At 50.7% G+C, this 15,044-nt stretch overlaps 1 protein-coding gene and 1 pseudogene across 1 annotated transcript; both read right to left on the bottom strand.

Annotated features, from left to right (window-relative positions):
- Nucleotides 1-4,962: 4,962 nt before the first annotated feature.
- LOC136474448 (putative protein phosphatase 2C 24) lies at nt 4,963-6,036 on the bottom strand. The gene is made up of 2 exons (XM_066472021.1): nt 5,812-6,036; nt 4,963-5,745 (listed from the first exon to the last, which is right to left on the bottom strand). The coding sequence occupies exons 1-2, from the start codon at nt 6,034-6,036 to the stop codon at nt 4,963-4,965; spliced, it is 1,008 nt and encodes a 335-aa protein (XP_066328118.1).
- Nucleotides 6,037-10,186: 4,150 nt separating this feature from the next.
- On the bottom strand, nt 10,187-11,172 carry LOC136470449 (putative protein phosphatase 2C 24; annotated as a pseudogene).
- Nucleotides 11,173-15,044: the final 3,872 nt, after the last annotated feature.

The following is a 15,044-nucleotide window of genomic DNA, read 5'->3' as shown; positions in this document are numbered from 1 at the left end:
CAAGTGTATTGTATTTAGTACATGGTCTACTAGTAATAGACAGATTACAGTATAAGTAATCTGTTATGATTTCTTTTCATACTTGAATCTGTTATGATTCTTTTCATACCTTTTTTTTTTGCGAATGATTTCTTTTCATACTTGAGATCTTATCTTTCGTACTGTTTGGTTGGATGATTTGTAACGGCATGTGATTACGGTGGCAACTGATAACGTTAGATTCTATTTGTTTTGCTTCCACTGTAAACGCATCGCGCCGTAAAGCGATACGGGCCAAGAGAAATCTGATACTGCTCAAACCTGTTCGTAATTTGTTCGCCTCATCTTCCCCTCGACATCTTCATCCAGTTCTTTCCCAGCGCCGATGCCGCCCATCCCCAGTTCCCCACTGCCTCTTCGCGTCCTAGCGTGACTCCACCCCTTCCCGTCCTCTCTGCCTTCTCCAATCTTGGTCTGCAGAACCGCGCCGCCCACGCCGCAACCCCAGGTGTTCTCATCTCGTCGAGGCCGTCTGCGCGGTGATCCACTCCGCTGCCCAGAAATTCCGGACGTCCATGGACGATGTCGTCGTCGGCGAAGAAACACTGTCACTTGCTTCTCACCGTGATGGCCTCATCGAGCTAGGCGAGCGCCGCCACCACCTGCTCCGGCACCAGCGAACGCCTCTGGGCGAGCGCCGTGGCCATCTGCATGCTCCGGCACCAGCGATGATGAGCGACTCGCAGACTAGCCTCCCGCCATGGACGAGCACGAGGTGGATGCAACTGGCCGCGGCGTGCAACCTCAACGCCATCAACAACGCTGCATCTCGAGTTCCCACTCGAAGCAGGCACGCAGCGGCGCCGAGCATGAAGATCTCCGTCTCGCTGTTTATCCAATTCCTTTACGGACCGAACCAAACAAAACCAGTATTTGCTTAATTTGTTTCCCCAAACAAAGCCAATATTTGCTTAATTTGTTTCCATTTGCGGCGTCTTCCACTGTTGTTCGCGTTTACGTTTACCAGATGCAACCAAACAACTCCTTTGTCAATCCGCCTTTGCTTATTGTTAGGAATGTCTAAGGCTAGATAACCGGCTGGCTCGGCTTGACTCGGCTCGGCTCGTTCGGGCTCGTTAAGATAACGAACTCGCTCGACTCTGCTCGTTATCCTAACGAGCCAGAAAGTCAGTTCAGTTCGGCTCGTTAAAAGCTCGAGCTGACTCGTTAAGCTTTAGTACCAATAAAAAAACACGTTGTGTTTGGTGGAAAACCGGAGATGAGGCAAAGCTTTAGTACCACATCGGCTACGGAGCGCGGAGGAAGGGAGCTATAAAATAAGGGACACCCTAGCCAAAACAAAGCAAAATTGTGTTCTCTGGACCATTGATTTTCATTTCGGACTAATGAACCAACATGGACCTATGTTTCTGCAGCTGCTACTAGCTTTCAACAAAGCTAGCACTTCGGTGGTGAGTTGATAGGGATCCCGGGGACGGGAGAAATTTGCCCCCGCGGGGACAGGGAGCGCCACGTCAATGTCTAGAACCTACAAAATTATTTTTTTGAATAAATCCAAACGGTGAGAATCACTGAGCCGAGCATAGCTCGAACCCAGGACCGGTGGCCTCCACACCGGGAGAGGTCACCATCCGAGCTGAGGCTCGGTCCCCAATCCAGCCTGCTTGTTGCTTCGCCTTTGCGCTTTGCTTGTTATACTACTCCTCCTACTATAATAGTAGCCTCTCGTGGTCTCGCCGGCTCTACTGTTCGCGTTCTTCGCCGCATCTCTTTCTTCCCGGACTCCGGCCGCCGCGCCCCCGCAGACGCGAGGAACTACCGGCCATGAATCCCCCATCCGCTCAGGTGATGTCCGCGACTGACGACTTCCAGGACAAGGCCGTCGACGAGTGGTAAGGGGACTACTGCTTTCTCCAAACCCGTGTCCCTCTCACCGATCGTTCTCATCTTCGCTTTCTCCGTGATGAACGATGGCGGTCCGCCGTACCGTTTGCATGGTTATTACAGTTGCTCTTGCTGCTACGATTGCTGCTCGAGCATCCTGGACTTCCTATGCTGCTCGTCTTGATGGATCGATGATGCTCCCCAACGGCCCTGCGGAATTTCTCAGGAAGCGGAGGCCTTACCGTCGCTCACTGATCTTGGATTCTAGGATGCCGTGGGATTCGTATGTTCTTTAGGTCCTTCGGTGACGATGTTCGTAAGCCGGATTCAGTTCATCAGTAACAGTAAGGAAACTTGATAGACTGCTGAACTACCGAGTTATCTCCAACCCTGCAGTGATTTCTTTCAGAAAACTTTCTGCGCGTTTGCAGATCGATTCGCCGTTTGGAATTCTTATTACGGATGACGTGCGTTCGCACTTGACACACGCTGCATTTACAGATTTACATGCTTTCCCCCCCCCACGCAAATCATTTGGTTCTGGGTTTCTTGCGCACTGAACACTCACAACCAGAGCACTTCGCCGCTCCCGCAAGTCATCTTCTCTGCACTGGCAAAGTTATGCGATGTGATTGCTGATATGGACATCCTGCGTTTTGGTGTTTGTCAGTTGGCTATATCATGATGACTTGTGATATTGGAAAGCTGAATTGGACCACCAGAGATTACCCTCATTTCCGTCCGCGTTTTCCGTTTTCCGTTTTCCTGTGGTGGACTGCAGGATGACAACCTGACGTCCTGAGTCCTGACCTTTAACGACAGCTCATATTCAGCTGCACTTCCTGTTACTAGTTGAGATAAAGATACCGAATTGAATTCTGTATTTTATTTGGACACCATTTTTTTTCAACCTATAATTTATATGGCACTACTGTATAGTTTTAGCTGTTGGAAGGTAGTAATAGACAGAGTGATTTAAGGATGTCCCGACCCTCTCCTCTTCTCTGCTTATTGTAACCTCAATCCGTAGTATGCTTACGTTCCTCTTTCGTGCAATATAAGTAGGTGGGGTTTGACCACCCCAATTGTTTGGAAAAAATAAAAGAAGACTCGTGGCTGCGGTTCACTTGAGTTTGCTACTCTTAGTACAGGTGTATGCGGGCAGTAGGCAGCACTACTTTGTGTCAACTACATTCGGCCTGTTCGCTGGTTGATTTCTGGGCTGATTTGGGCTGGCTGATGCTGGTTTGTTGTGAGAGGAAAACATTGTTGGCTGGTTGAAACCAACAAGCGAACAGGCTGATTATATGATTTCTGTAGCTGAACCCTATAGGAAAATGATCTTGATGCAGTGTAAGGAATAAAGAAAAAAAAAATCTAAATACGCTGCATTTTCCAGAAAAAGGGGGGGGGGGGGATCCAAATATCGATCCTCAGAGTCATGTTCTAAAACTTATCACTGAAATTCCAGGTTTTATTTCAGAGTTTTCATAATTTCAGAAAGTTTTTTCGAGAACGTGCTTAGCACGTGTTTCAGACCCATGAAACTAAAATGCAGAACAATCTATTGTACTGTGCCCTATTTGGACCATGGATGCTTGCTTATATTTGTAATGTTGTATTTACATGTTTGTTTGGCAGACGTAATTAACTGAGTAGTGCTGAGCAGTTCGAGGCAAAACTCTTTTATATCCGACTTCTTGTGTTTCAACAGGCCAAAGGCTGTGAATGGGATTATATTATATCCAACCTGTGAATTATATAATCGAGTTTGCTAGCACGTCCGCGCCGGTAGTACTTTTTTCGCTCCGTTTCGTGTGCCTACACGGGGCCTGCATCGCCTCAAACGTCACCAGCATCATCGAGAAGAGAGGGAGGGAGCGGTGAATGCCCAGCCGAGGCTGGGAGAAGGAGGACACATCGAGGCGAGGCAGCAGAAGCCAGAAGGCAAGAAGAAAGATGCAACACTCAATCTACTTTTGAAACATTCAGATGCAATACTTTGCAACTTACGTCTGAAAGCAGATAAAACATTTAAAACATGCATCTGAAACACTTACAAAAACATCTAAAAACACTTGAAACCATTGCAAAAACATACACAACATCCAGATAAAACACTTACAACGTATGTATGAAAACATATGCAACATCCAAATAAACACACTTACAACATATGTCTGGAAAATAGATGAAACAACGTATGTCTGGAAAATAGATGAAACATTGGAAACAGAAGCTTGCAACATACGTGTACAACTATTGCAATATATGCAATATCCCAATTTACTTTTACAACATCCACATGAAACACTTGCAACATACCTATGAAACATCTGAAACACTTGAAATATAGGCTTGTAACATGCGGTTTTCACCTTTCTTCCATACGACGTAGCACAGAGCGGGGGAACGGCCAGTTTTGGTCAGCCAGCGGTCGAGGATGGTGGACGAAAGCCGATGGGAGGTCGCGTCAGTCAAGCCGACATGCCGGGCGCCAAAGCTGCCGAGGATGGAGGACGACGGCCACGAAGCGCGGGTGGAGGCAAGGAAGACGAGGGCGCGGGCAGGAAGACAGCGACGACTGCAGGGGAGATGAGAGGTCGCGCCGGCCGGGGCGGAGGAGGGCCGTTGGCGGCGGCGGACCTCCTGATCTGGCCGATGGGAGGTCGCACCGGCCAGGGCTTAATGGAGAAGGCGTCCAGACGGACGGATGGATATCCTGACTGAAGCATTACCGTTATACAATATTGCCACGCACGGAATTGCACCAAACTTTTCTGATGCACCATATTTTTTGTATGGAGAAGTGTCCATAGCTCAATTCTTGGAGCCCCAAATTTTTTGAGCTTGGGGTCATGGGGTGGTGTAAAGATGAGATTTTGGGGTTCAAATTTTGTGTGCTTCAGATTCTCAGTATTGTTGCGTGCAGTCATGCACTATCGGTTTTATTTTCTTCTATTACAATGCAGGGACAGTTCTGCTAGTAATAATCATATATAATGCTAGAACAAACTAACATTTTGCCAGCGTCCAATGGTTCCTAAAAAATCAATCGCAGCCTCAACAAAAAAAAAGTCACGAATCCTTGGAGACTATATACGCGACGATGACCGTAATGTCGTCCTCCTTTCCACCATGCCATACCTTCTTGTATTTCTTGAAGTATCCGATACCGAACGGCGAGCATGCCCAATTGTTCTTGGATATCAAGTAAGCGATGCCCGCGACAATGTCCGCCATGTTCTTGGGCGGGAAGCCCAGGTCGGTGCCCATCCGCACGGCGCGCTCCAGCTGCCAGTCGTGCATGTTGTCAAACAGCCCGTCCGTGGCGATCACCACGACGTCGCCGTCCTTCACCGTCGACATGCCGCCCACCTTCGCCTCGCTGAGGCTGCCTCCGCGACCCCTGGTGCTCAGCTGGTACGGCTCGTTGAAGCGGCGCTGCTGCTGCACCGAACGGTAGATGATCTTGCCGCCTCGGAACACGGCGAAGGCGCTGTCGCCGATGTACGCCCAGCTGAGCTCCGTGCCGTAGAGCGACAGGATGACGGCCGTGGACCCCCCTGGTGTCTTGTTCATAGCCGCTTTCTTGTACGCCCGCTCCAGCACCTTCTTGGGGCAGAGGCGGATGAGGAGCTTGCGGGCCTTGGCGACCCGCTCCGCCGTCGCCAGAGCGTTCGCCATGAGAGCTCGTGCGAACGCGCCGGCGTCCACGCCTCGGTCCCGGTACCCGCCGACACCGTCCGCGACACCGACGACGCCGGCTTCGGCGTGTCCGAAGTGCGCGTCCTCGCCGTGCAGAGGGAGGATGCATGCCGCCCAGTCCATCTTCAGAGTGGGAGCGCATGACCGCGCGTCCTCGCCGTGCAGAGGGAGGATGCATGCCGCCCAGTCCATCTTCAGAGTGGGAGCGCATGACCGCGCGTCGTCAGACCGTTCCTCCGCGCGGCGTCCATTGCCTGCGGCGTCACCGCTCTTCCACTCCGACGGCGCGTATTCGGTCCCCAGCGAATCATCCAAAACGGAGTCGACGAACCTGGAGATGCTCACGTCGGGGGTTCGTTCCTTGATCTCGGCTAGCGTTTCCTGGATCTGCTCTAACGTCTCCAGTGCGCTCGTCATCTTGGTTGGTCGCCATGCTGCATGCATATATACAGATAATAATATACTGCCCCTAATCTAGCCCAAATGTCCTCGAGAACGAATACCAAACGGGCACCAAGGACCATGTTAGCAAAAAATGCAAATACAGATCAAACACACATGGAAAATCAGTTCAAGAAACAAGATGTAATACGACTGCAGTCCAATACGCCGCTAAACACATGAGTCGAACCGTGGACTCTAGACGTATAACGTATTTCCACAAGACTTGTATTAGAATTCGGATGAAATTCTAACTCATATTAGAATTCAGATAAATTTCTAACAGACACTGATGATGCGTGCACTCGTGTAGCGTCATGTTTCTGATGTGCCTCTCAACCGTACGCCGTGCCGTTGGGCTCGCGTTTTATGACCTGGATGGAAGTATGAAAATGAAACCTACACAGGTACACGTAGCGTCCTCGCCTCCTCGGAGTCGGCCGCTGTTGGCGGGATCTCGTAGACGGAGTGCCGATCAGGCGATCACGATGCATTTTTTTCCCCTATTCGGATCAGAGGATCGTGTACGGGATACAGGAGTACGCCTCCACCGTCGTGCAGGCAGTGCGGTTCAAGTGCGAGTACAACGGCGTCGAGCACCCGGTCGTGTGCACCGAGAGCGGGCGCGCCATGGCGTCGCACCACTCCATGATCATCCTCGAGGCGCTCTCGGCGGTCCCCGAGCCGCAGGACGAGGACACCTCTGAGCAGCTGCTGAACAGGATCCAGGACCTCTTACAAGCAGCCGAGAGCTGCAGTTAATGGCGGCGGTGCTACGGCGGGCGGCGTTTACTCACACGCCGCAGACCTCAAGAAGCACGGCATCGAGATGTACAAGCTTGCCAAGAAGCTCTGCAAGAGGGTCGTCGCCGATGCCAACACCATCTACAACTACCACATGAACCTCTCCGTCTTGTCGCTGGTACCGGACGATCTGGGGCATCGGGCAGCTCTTCCCGATGATGCCGGTGCGCCGGCTCAACGTACGAGAAGCCGACGCTCAAGGGCACGCTGGTGGACATCACCTGCGACAGCGACGGGAAGATCGAGACGTTCATCGGAGAGGCGAGACATTGCCGCTGCACCCGCTCGACCCGAACCTCGGTGGCTACATACTACGTGGCCGTACTCGTCTCGGGGGACGTACCAGGAGGCCATTGCCGGCAAGCAGAACCTGTTCAGTGGCCCGACCCTCGTCCGTGTCTTGTAGCACTACAAAAGATGGCGGCTTCGAGATTGAACGCGTTGACCTGGGCCCAGCTGCAGATGATATCATCGGCACCATGAGGTACAACGTCGAGGAAGACATTGTCACCGTTATCGAGAAGAGAAAGGTGTGTGGGCGTGCCGGCGTGGAACATGGTGCAACCACTCTTGGCCAAGGGGCTCACCACCATGCCCTACCTCAACGAATACAAGGCCCCCAAAACCATAACTTGAGCTTCTGCAGAGTCTCACAGGTCCGGATTGACTGCGACTGCGATCATATATACTACAATAAGAACTGCCTGGTTCATGATGAATAAGCAGATGAAGCAGCCTATTTATGTTTCCCTTATTTGAGGTTACCCTGCTCGCTTGCATCTTGTTGTATTGTATTATCCGATAAATAAAACCAGTTCACTGGTGTGGTTGATTGCTATGTATAGTCTGTTTCTACCCTTTTCCAACAATCCAGATTATATATTTCTGTATGTTTTGAGAAGACCCTTTTCCAACAATCCAGATTATAAATAAAACTGTTTTGTCGCGTGATGAGACTCAAATTTCAAAAAATAGAAAACCCTTCAATACGATGTCGGATGAAGATAATTTTTATATGTAAATTGTAGACATCGATGAGATCTACAACTTTATAGTTTTAATTTTTTTTCATTTGAGGACAGTAAGATGCTCGAAAAAATAATATAAAATTTCAGCACCATATTTTGTCGCGTGATGAGACTCAAATTTCAAAAATAGAAAACCCTTCGATACGATGTCATATGAAGATAATGTTTATATGTAAATTGTAGAGCTCAATGAGATCTACAACTTTGTAGTTTTGAGTTTTTTCATTTGAGGAAGTTAAGATGCTCAAAAAAATAATTTAAAATTTCGGCGCCTCCCGAAAATAGAAAACCGCTTTTGAAACCGGCCGAGGACTAAATTCGTCCGGTTTTGATAGTTGGAGGGTGTTTCTTGACCGGTTTCATAGTTGAAGGTTGAAAATCAAACTTTGGTGCAAGTTGAGGGTTGTAAAGTGTACTTTACCCTTTCTAAAGAATCGAAAACTGATCTGTCGGATTGCAGGACTATCATCAGATAGAAAAGAACTCAACATGACATTTTTTATTTTAGCCTTTCCAGTTGCTGATCAGTTGTAGGCCCTGTTCGGCTTACCCCATATTCGGCGTGTTCGACTTCTTTTTTCAGCCGGAACAGCTGGAACAGTGTTTTTCAGCCAGTTTCAGCCAAGTTTCAGACAACGAACGGGGCGGTAATAAGGCGTGCAGGCACCATTCAGTGTTAAGAGTGAATTTTATGAGCACAGGGTAACTGCCCACCATATGACATGGCTCACAGCTCACTGTCAGATACGCATCTAACGGCTCGGCCCTCAGTGGCCTATGCCTATCTGACAATTAAGTGCTTGTTTAGATTTATAGGGAGTATGTACTAAAAAATATTTCGTCCTAAAAAATATGATGTTTTAGTTTTGTTCTAAGTTAAATTATTTTAAGTTGACTGAATGGGCTGAAACTATTTTAAGGACAGGCGTGGCTGCTTCCTCCTATGCACGACACGGTGAGGGGAAGGGAAAGGGATTGAGGGATGATTTTTCTTAATAGAGAAAAAAATTAGGAAAAAGAGATTAGAAAGGATCCACCGAAACTTGTTTTTCGGTTTCAATCCCCTTTATCATTGTTTATAGGAAAAGAGGATCATATTTTCTAAATCTGGTGGAGATGCTCTAACCATGTACAGAAAAATTAGTCATATTCATTGAAGATGATAAGCCAAATGTTACGTAAACAATCATCCAAACAAAACGTGCTACACGACCTAAATAAACTAGTGTTGGATGGTTTCATTGTTGTTAGAAAACAATGTTTCTCGTCAACCCTCTAATTTCGTTTTAAGAAATTGTATTTTGTTAAGATCATCCCCTTTAGTGCGAACCAAACAAATATCTTAGGGAGACTTCCTTTAGATCAGTCTCAAGGGCAGTTTCATAAAAGTTTTATAGATATTAGATAAACTAATATGGCATAGTGTAAATTAAGAGAGATGATAAAATTTCATGAAATAAAACAAATTTTATGAAAATAAAACTTGTTTACATTATTTTCAACACCTTGCAAACAGAGCCACAAAATTTCCACTAAAATTATCCTTAGAGACAAGGTGGTGCAGATGGAGCAGGGCATGCACAAGAAGTACCTCCACATAGGCGACAGTCGACAACCCCTTCGACACCATTACGCCCGCCGTTAAGGCGGCGGCGGTGGAGAAGCACCTACCCACAAGCAGATAAGCTGTCGCCGTTCCTCAACTAGGGGGTGTATAGTTCCTCCTCCTAAATTTTAGTCGTTGTCCAATCGGATGTTTGGACACATGCACGGAGTATTAAATATAGACTAATTACGAAACTAATTGCACAGTTTGCGACTAATTTGGGAGACGAATCTTTTAAGCCTAATTAGTCAATGATTTGATAATGTGGTGCTACAATAAACATATGCTAATGACGGATTAATTAGGCTTAATAAATTCTTCTCGTGGAGTACTGACGGATTATATAATTTATTTTTTATTAGTATCCGAACACCTCATGCGACACCCTCACGTGACACCTCAAACATCCCTAGTTCAGGGCAGGCAGTGTCAATCAAGGTCTCCAAAGGTACCCTCTCCCTCTCTGACATCCCTTACAGATTCCCTTGATCCTCTGCTGCTCTGTTCTTGTGTGTATGTTCTAATTTTGTCGATAAATTGTCGGTTCCAATGTTCTTAATAGAGTAATCCCCCATTCCTCCTCTAATTTTAAAGCCTATCGATGGGTGGCCTGACGCCACGGCTCATCATCATCAACTATGGCTGACAGCAGGTCGCCTCCGCGAACTGGGATTGAAGAGTTGTAAAAGATCGTGCACAAAATCACAATAATGGACTATATTTGAGATCGGATAGGGCATGATACAATGTAGGCGACGACTACAGTGATGTCATCCGGCTTCCCGCCCGTGAAGTAAGGATTGCCTGGCTGTGTCCGGCAGGCCGAGCTGTACGGCGTGTCTCTGTCGTCGCAGCCTCGCAAGCGAAGCCCGCCATGACCTCCGCCATGTTCTCGGGCGCGAACCCCAACGCCGTGCCCATCCGCACCATGCGCTCGATCTCGTCGTCAAACACGTTGTCAAACAGCCCGTCCGTACCCAGAATCACAATGTCGCCTTCCTTCGCCGCGACCTCGCCGACGTCCGCGTCGGCGAGCCTGCTGCTGTCCTGATTTGAGCTGAGCTGGTAGGGGCAGTTGAAGTAGTGCTGCTGCGGCCGCGACCGAAGCAGGATCCTGCCGTCGCGGAGCACCGCGAACCCGCTGTCGCCGACGAACGCCCACTTGAGGGTCCTGCCGACGAGGGAGACGATGGCCGCCGTGGACGCGGCAGGCGTGCGCGCCGCGGCCGTCATCAGGTGCGCCCGCTCCAGCAGCGCCAGGGGGCAGATGCGCGTGCCGGGCACGGCGGTCGCCACCTCCGCGTAGGCGTTGTGCATGAGCGCCCGGGAGAACGCCGACGCGTCGACGCCGTTGCTGCGGTACCCGCCGACGCCGTCCGCCACGCCAATGACGCCGGCCTCGGCGTGCCCGAAGTGAGCGTCCTCGTCGTGATTCTTTATGTAGGAGGACGCGAACACCATCCCCAGGTCTCCCTCCGGCTCCGCCTCGTCGCAGTCCATGGGATCGCTGGTGTCGTCGTCGTCGCGCGGCGCGAGCAGCACCGCGGCGAAGTTCGCTGCCTCGTCCTGTTGGCCGGGCAACCGCAAAAGCGGCAGCTTGCTGCGGGATATGCCGAAGGCGGCGCGGAGGCCGTCGGGGATCCGCCTGTCGATTTGGATCATGGTTTGCGCCATGTGCTTCTCCATCTCTCCTCTGCCCATGCGTTTCCCCATCTTTCTTCTTCCGTTCTGTAGCTAGGGTTCTTGGAAAGTGCAGGTGCAGGGATCTCGGCGCATGCGGTTGCACGCGTACGAATCAAAGGCAGGGGCTCATCGTGCGGCGAGCAAACGTGTTATATAGGCACCGTACAAATAATCCGACTCGTGCACGTGCTCCGTATAGTGACGCGGTTTTAGTTGGTCCGCTTCTGTTTTCCCCTTTTTTTTCGATTCCGATTCTGTTTCGTTGAGATTGAAATAACAGCGAGCCTTTTCAGATTAGAACAAAATTTTTGGGTTGACAGAAGAACAACCTGGAGTTCTTAGGGCAGAACCTGTGTAGCTTTGCCACCTTACCTGTCGATGGTACAAGAGGTGGCATTTTGTTGGCATGGGACAAGGAGATTTTTTTTTAATGTAAGAGAGCCGCGTTTTATTGTATTATAGAGAAGAAAAAAAGACCACATACATCTTTTGTTGGTGTTTCGAGTTACCACCGACGAGTAAATTTTTAATATTGCGCGTCTGGCTTGGATGGTGTGTTTAAAAGACACGATGTTTATACTGGTTCGGGTAGAAAGTCCATACGTCCAGTTCGTCGCTGCTGCTCGTGTTACTAGCACTAAAAGTTTATAGTAGGGGTTACAAATGGTTGAGAGAGAGAAATGATCCCAAGTCTCTGGTGGAAAGAATGAATGGGTGCTGAGTCTCGACTGCTGCTCAGCCGAGTGTTCGTGTAGTGCTCTTGTGTTGATCTGGATCGGATTTCGAAGGGTCGATTGATTTCGGAGGCCCCTTCATGGGACGCCATGCTTTCCCTTTTATAGGCCAAGGGAACGGGTTATAGGGGAGAAAAAGAGAAGAACGAGAGAGAGAGAAATGTCTTCAGGATCGTCGGGTCCTTCTTCTCCTTCACGCGGGTCCTGCCGACCTTGTAGATGTCAACAGGGACAGCTCCACGTCGCGGCCCTATCCGTCACTGGTGTCATGCGCAGGCGTTGTCTGCCGGTCATGGCGTTCCATCCCGTCTCGGTGGACGTCGTGGTGAACTGACGTGCCTGTCATTATTCGTACGAGGGTTAGGCAGAACAGCACCGGCACACCCGACGTTGTTCTTGATGTGAACCCTCAGGTATGGCCCGTCATGGCCATGAGTTACATCGAGGCGTGCTAGTTACTTCCCTGGTGTCAGAGCTTTGACCCAGGCCCATACGCTTGGACCTGGAATGGTTGGCGGCGGTATGGATCTCCGTCGGGCGAAGCGGAGCCTGCACACAAACGGTCGGGTGAGGCGGAGCGCAAACCCAAGGGTCGGGCGAGGCGGAACCCGTGGCCTTGAGGTCGGGCGAGGTGGAGCCCGCGCATCTGGGGGTCGGTTAGACCTGTTGTCGCGTTCTTATCTGCTTAGATGAACCAATGTTGATGACAATTAGCTCCTCCTCTTCGGGTACCCTAGTATTGGTCCCCGACAGTAGCCCCCGAGCCTGCGAAGGAGTAGAAAACTCCTTCGGAGGCTTTTCCGACTGGGAGGACTCTGAGGGCCTTAGCCTTCCTTTGTTGCCCACAGCATGTCCTGGGGACGGCGATTCTCTTTCGTCGTGATCGGACCCCTTAGGGGTATAGCCGTGAGATTTGGTGGGTTGAAAAAGGTCTTTTCTGATCCCGACCCCTATGGGGGTCTGTCGTTCTGCGACCGCGCGTTCGGTCTTCTTGCGAGTCCAACTTTCCTCGAGCCTCCGCCTATAGCAGGGTCCGATCGAGGGCCGATTCATCTTTGTGATCATTTTCCCTCAAGCGTTTTTTTCGAAACAAAAACGGAGGGGCTGTGCCGTGCCATGATTTTTCTCTATGGATGAATCATGGTGCTCGATGAACTGTTAACGGGCCAGTCCGAGTAGGGCCTTGGCATCCCGTTCGCGGGGGTTTGGCTTGGGTCAGCTAGTGACCGACTATAGATTCTCAGGGGTCAATCCATATAGTTCTCAGTTCCGTTCGACTGGTCCCGAGGGCTCTCTGCCTTTCTTTGAGGAAAAACCATGGATCGTATCCGGCCGAGACTCGAACGTGGGCCAGGATGCCCGCGGCGCTCGTGCGCCCGGGTACTGGCTGCTAGCAGGCCCATCCCTTTCCACCTCTTGCTCTTAGGGTGCCCCAGAGCAGCTGTGAACCCATCGATGGGCCGACCTTCGAACTCCTAGGCCTAAATGGGCCGTATGAGCGTTTTCAGCTCTGTATCCCTCCTTACCCACGACAGTTCTTGACTTATCGATTAGGCAAATCGTTATCCGGCATGTCCTTCGTGGGCACGGCCAGAGATTGCGTGTGCACGATCTTCAGAGGGAGGTGTCATGTCGTAGCGCAGCTGGCGCATGAATCTAGGCAGATGGTTCACCTTCTCGTCCCGCTCTACCTTATAAATAGCGGCCTTCCCCTTGATGTCTCTGCACACCAAAACCATAACCTTACCTTCTCTATTTCTCCGCCGCCACTGTTTCGGATCTACCGTGCTTGCTAGTCTGCCATTGGAGCCCTAGATCTGTAGCCTCTGCTCTTCTGCCGTCGTTGAGCTCGCATCCATCCGCCCCCACCTCCAATGGATCCGTGGTGCCATTCCAACATCGCCTAACAGCGCATGGAGGGCCTCGTCCATCATGGTCTTCTCTGCGCGTAGACCTCGACCGAGGAGTGGTTGCTGCCTGACAACAAGGATTTGTCGTCGCCGTCCGATGGCTATGTGGTGTAGTTCACTCACTCCCACGAGCGTGGGCTCGCAACCCCTGCCCACAAATTCCTTTGGGGGCTGCTGCACTTCTACAAGATCGAGCTACAACATCTCAATCCCAACGGGATCCAGCACATGGCGGCGTTCATTGCGCAGTGCGAAGGATTCCTAGGGATCAGCCCCCACTTCGACTTGTGGAGGTATGTCTTCGTCGTCAGCCTCCAGAAGAAGAGGGAGAAGGGTGGCAGGCAGGAGCTGCACATGCCGATGGGGTGTGCCGGCATCCAACTTCAGAACAATCGGATCGATGAGTACCCATCCATGCGGCTCTCGACATCCAACAAGGGGTGACACTCATAGTGGTTCTACCTCAAGAATGATGCCGCCGCCCTTCTACCGGAGTTCATCGGACACCTGATCGAAGAGGCCCCAGAGCAGTGGAGGAAGTGGGGTGTCTCGGAGAAGGACAAGAAGAAGATCCGAGACCACATCACCGCCATCCACATCCTGAAGGAGAACGGCCTAAAAGGGTCAGGCGTCATTAGGGCTTACCATACGAGGAGGGTGGCACCGTTGATGATGCGCGTGCTCCCGCTATACGCGATGGCGTCCGAGACATCGTTCGATGGAACGACACTCGCCGAGGGAACGCTCCCTAACTCTGAGATGCGCAACGCATCAAGGAGGTGATGGAGCCTTTGCGGGACGATGCAGGTGCCACCCTTGACTTCATCTACCTGGTGCCGAGGCATCCTCCGATGCGACCGGAGCAAGGCTACGTTGTCTTCATAAGTTTCTCTTTCTCTTGCCTTTTCTTCAATTGATTTCCTGACCCCGTGAGACTAACTTTGAAAGGGGTGAGACTAGCCGAGGGACCTTATCCTCACAGATCACCTGGCGCCGCTGCCTAGGGATTCGGTCGTGAGGGTGGTGAATCGTGCTGAGGGTGAGCGACTAAGGAAGGCGAAGGAGGACAAGAAAAGGAAGAAGCTGTGGAAGTTGCGGGCGTGGGAACGAAGGGAGGACACTAACGACGATGATGATGACGACGACGGTGACAATGATGAGGTGATGGAGGTAGCCGACGATATCGAGTGGGACAACCTGGAGAACGAGGATGTGCTGATAGGAGTTGGTTCGTCCTTACAGGCGT

The sequence above is a fragment of the Miscanthus floridulus genome, chromosome 8 (assembly GCF_019320115.1).
Source record: "Miscanthus floridulus cultivar M001 chromosome 8, ASM1932011v1, whole genome shotgun sequence".
Classification (NCBI taxonomy): Eukaryota; Viridiplantae; Streptophyta; class Magnoliopsida; order Poales; family Poaceae; genus Miscanthus; species Miscanthus floridulus.
Note: the sequence above shows the minus strand (reverse complement) of the source record. Positions and strands in the feature narration are given on the sequence as shown.

Bases quoted from the DNA above. Each gene is read 5' to 3' on its own strand.
- LOC136474448 (XM_066472021.1), bottom strand. From the start codon at position 6,036: ATGCATGCAGCATGGCGACCAACCAAGATGACGAGCGCACTGGAGACG. The intron at 5,746-5,811 runs GCGCGGTCATGC...CTGCACGGCGAG, and splicing joins CGGAGGAACGGTCTGACGAC to GACGCGCGGTCATGCGCTCC.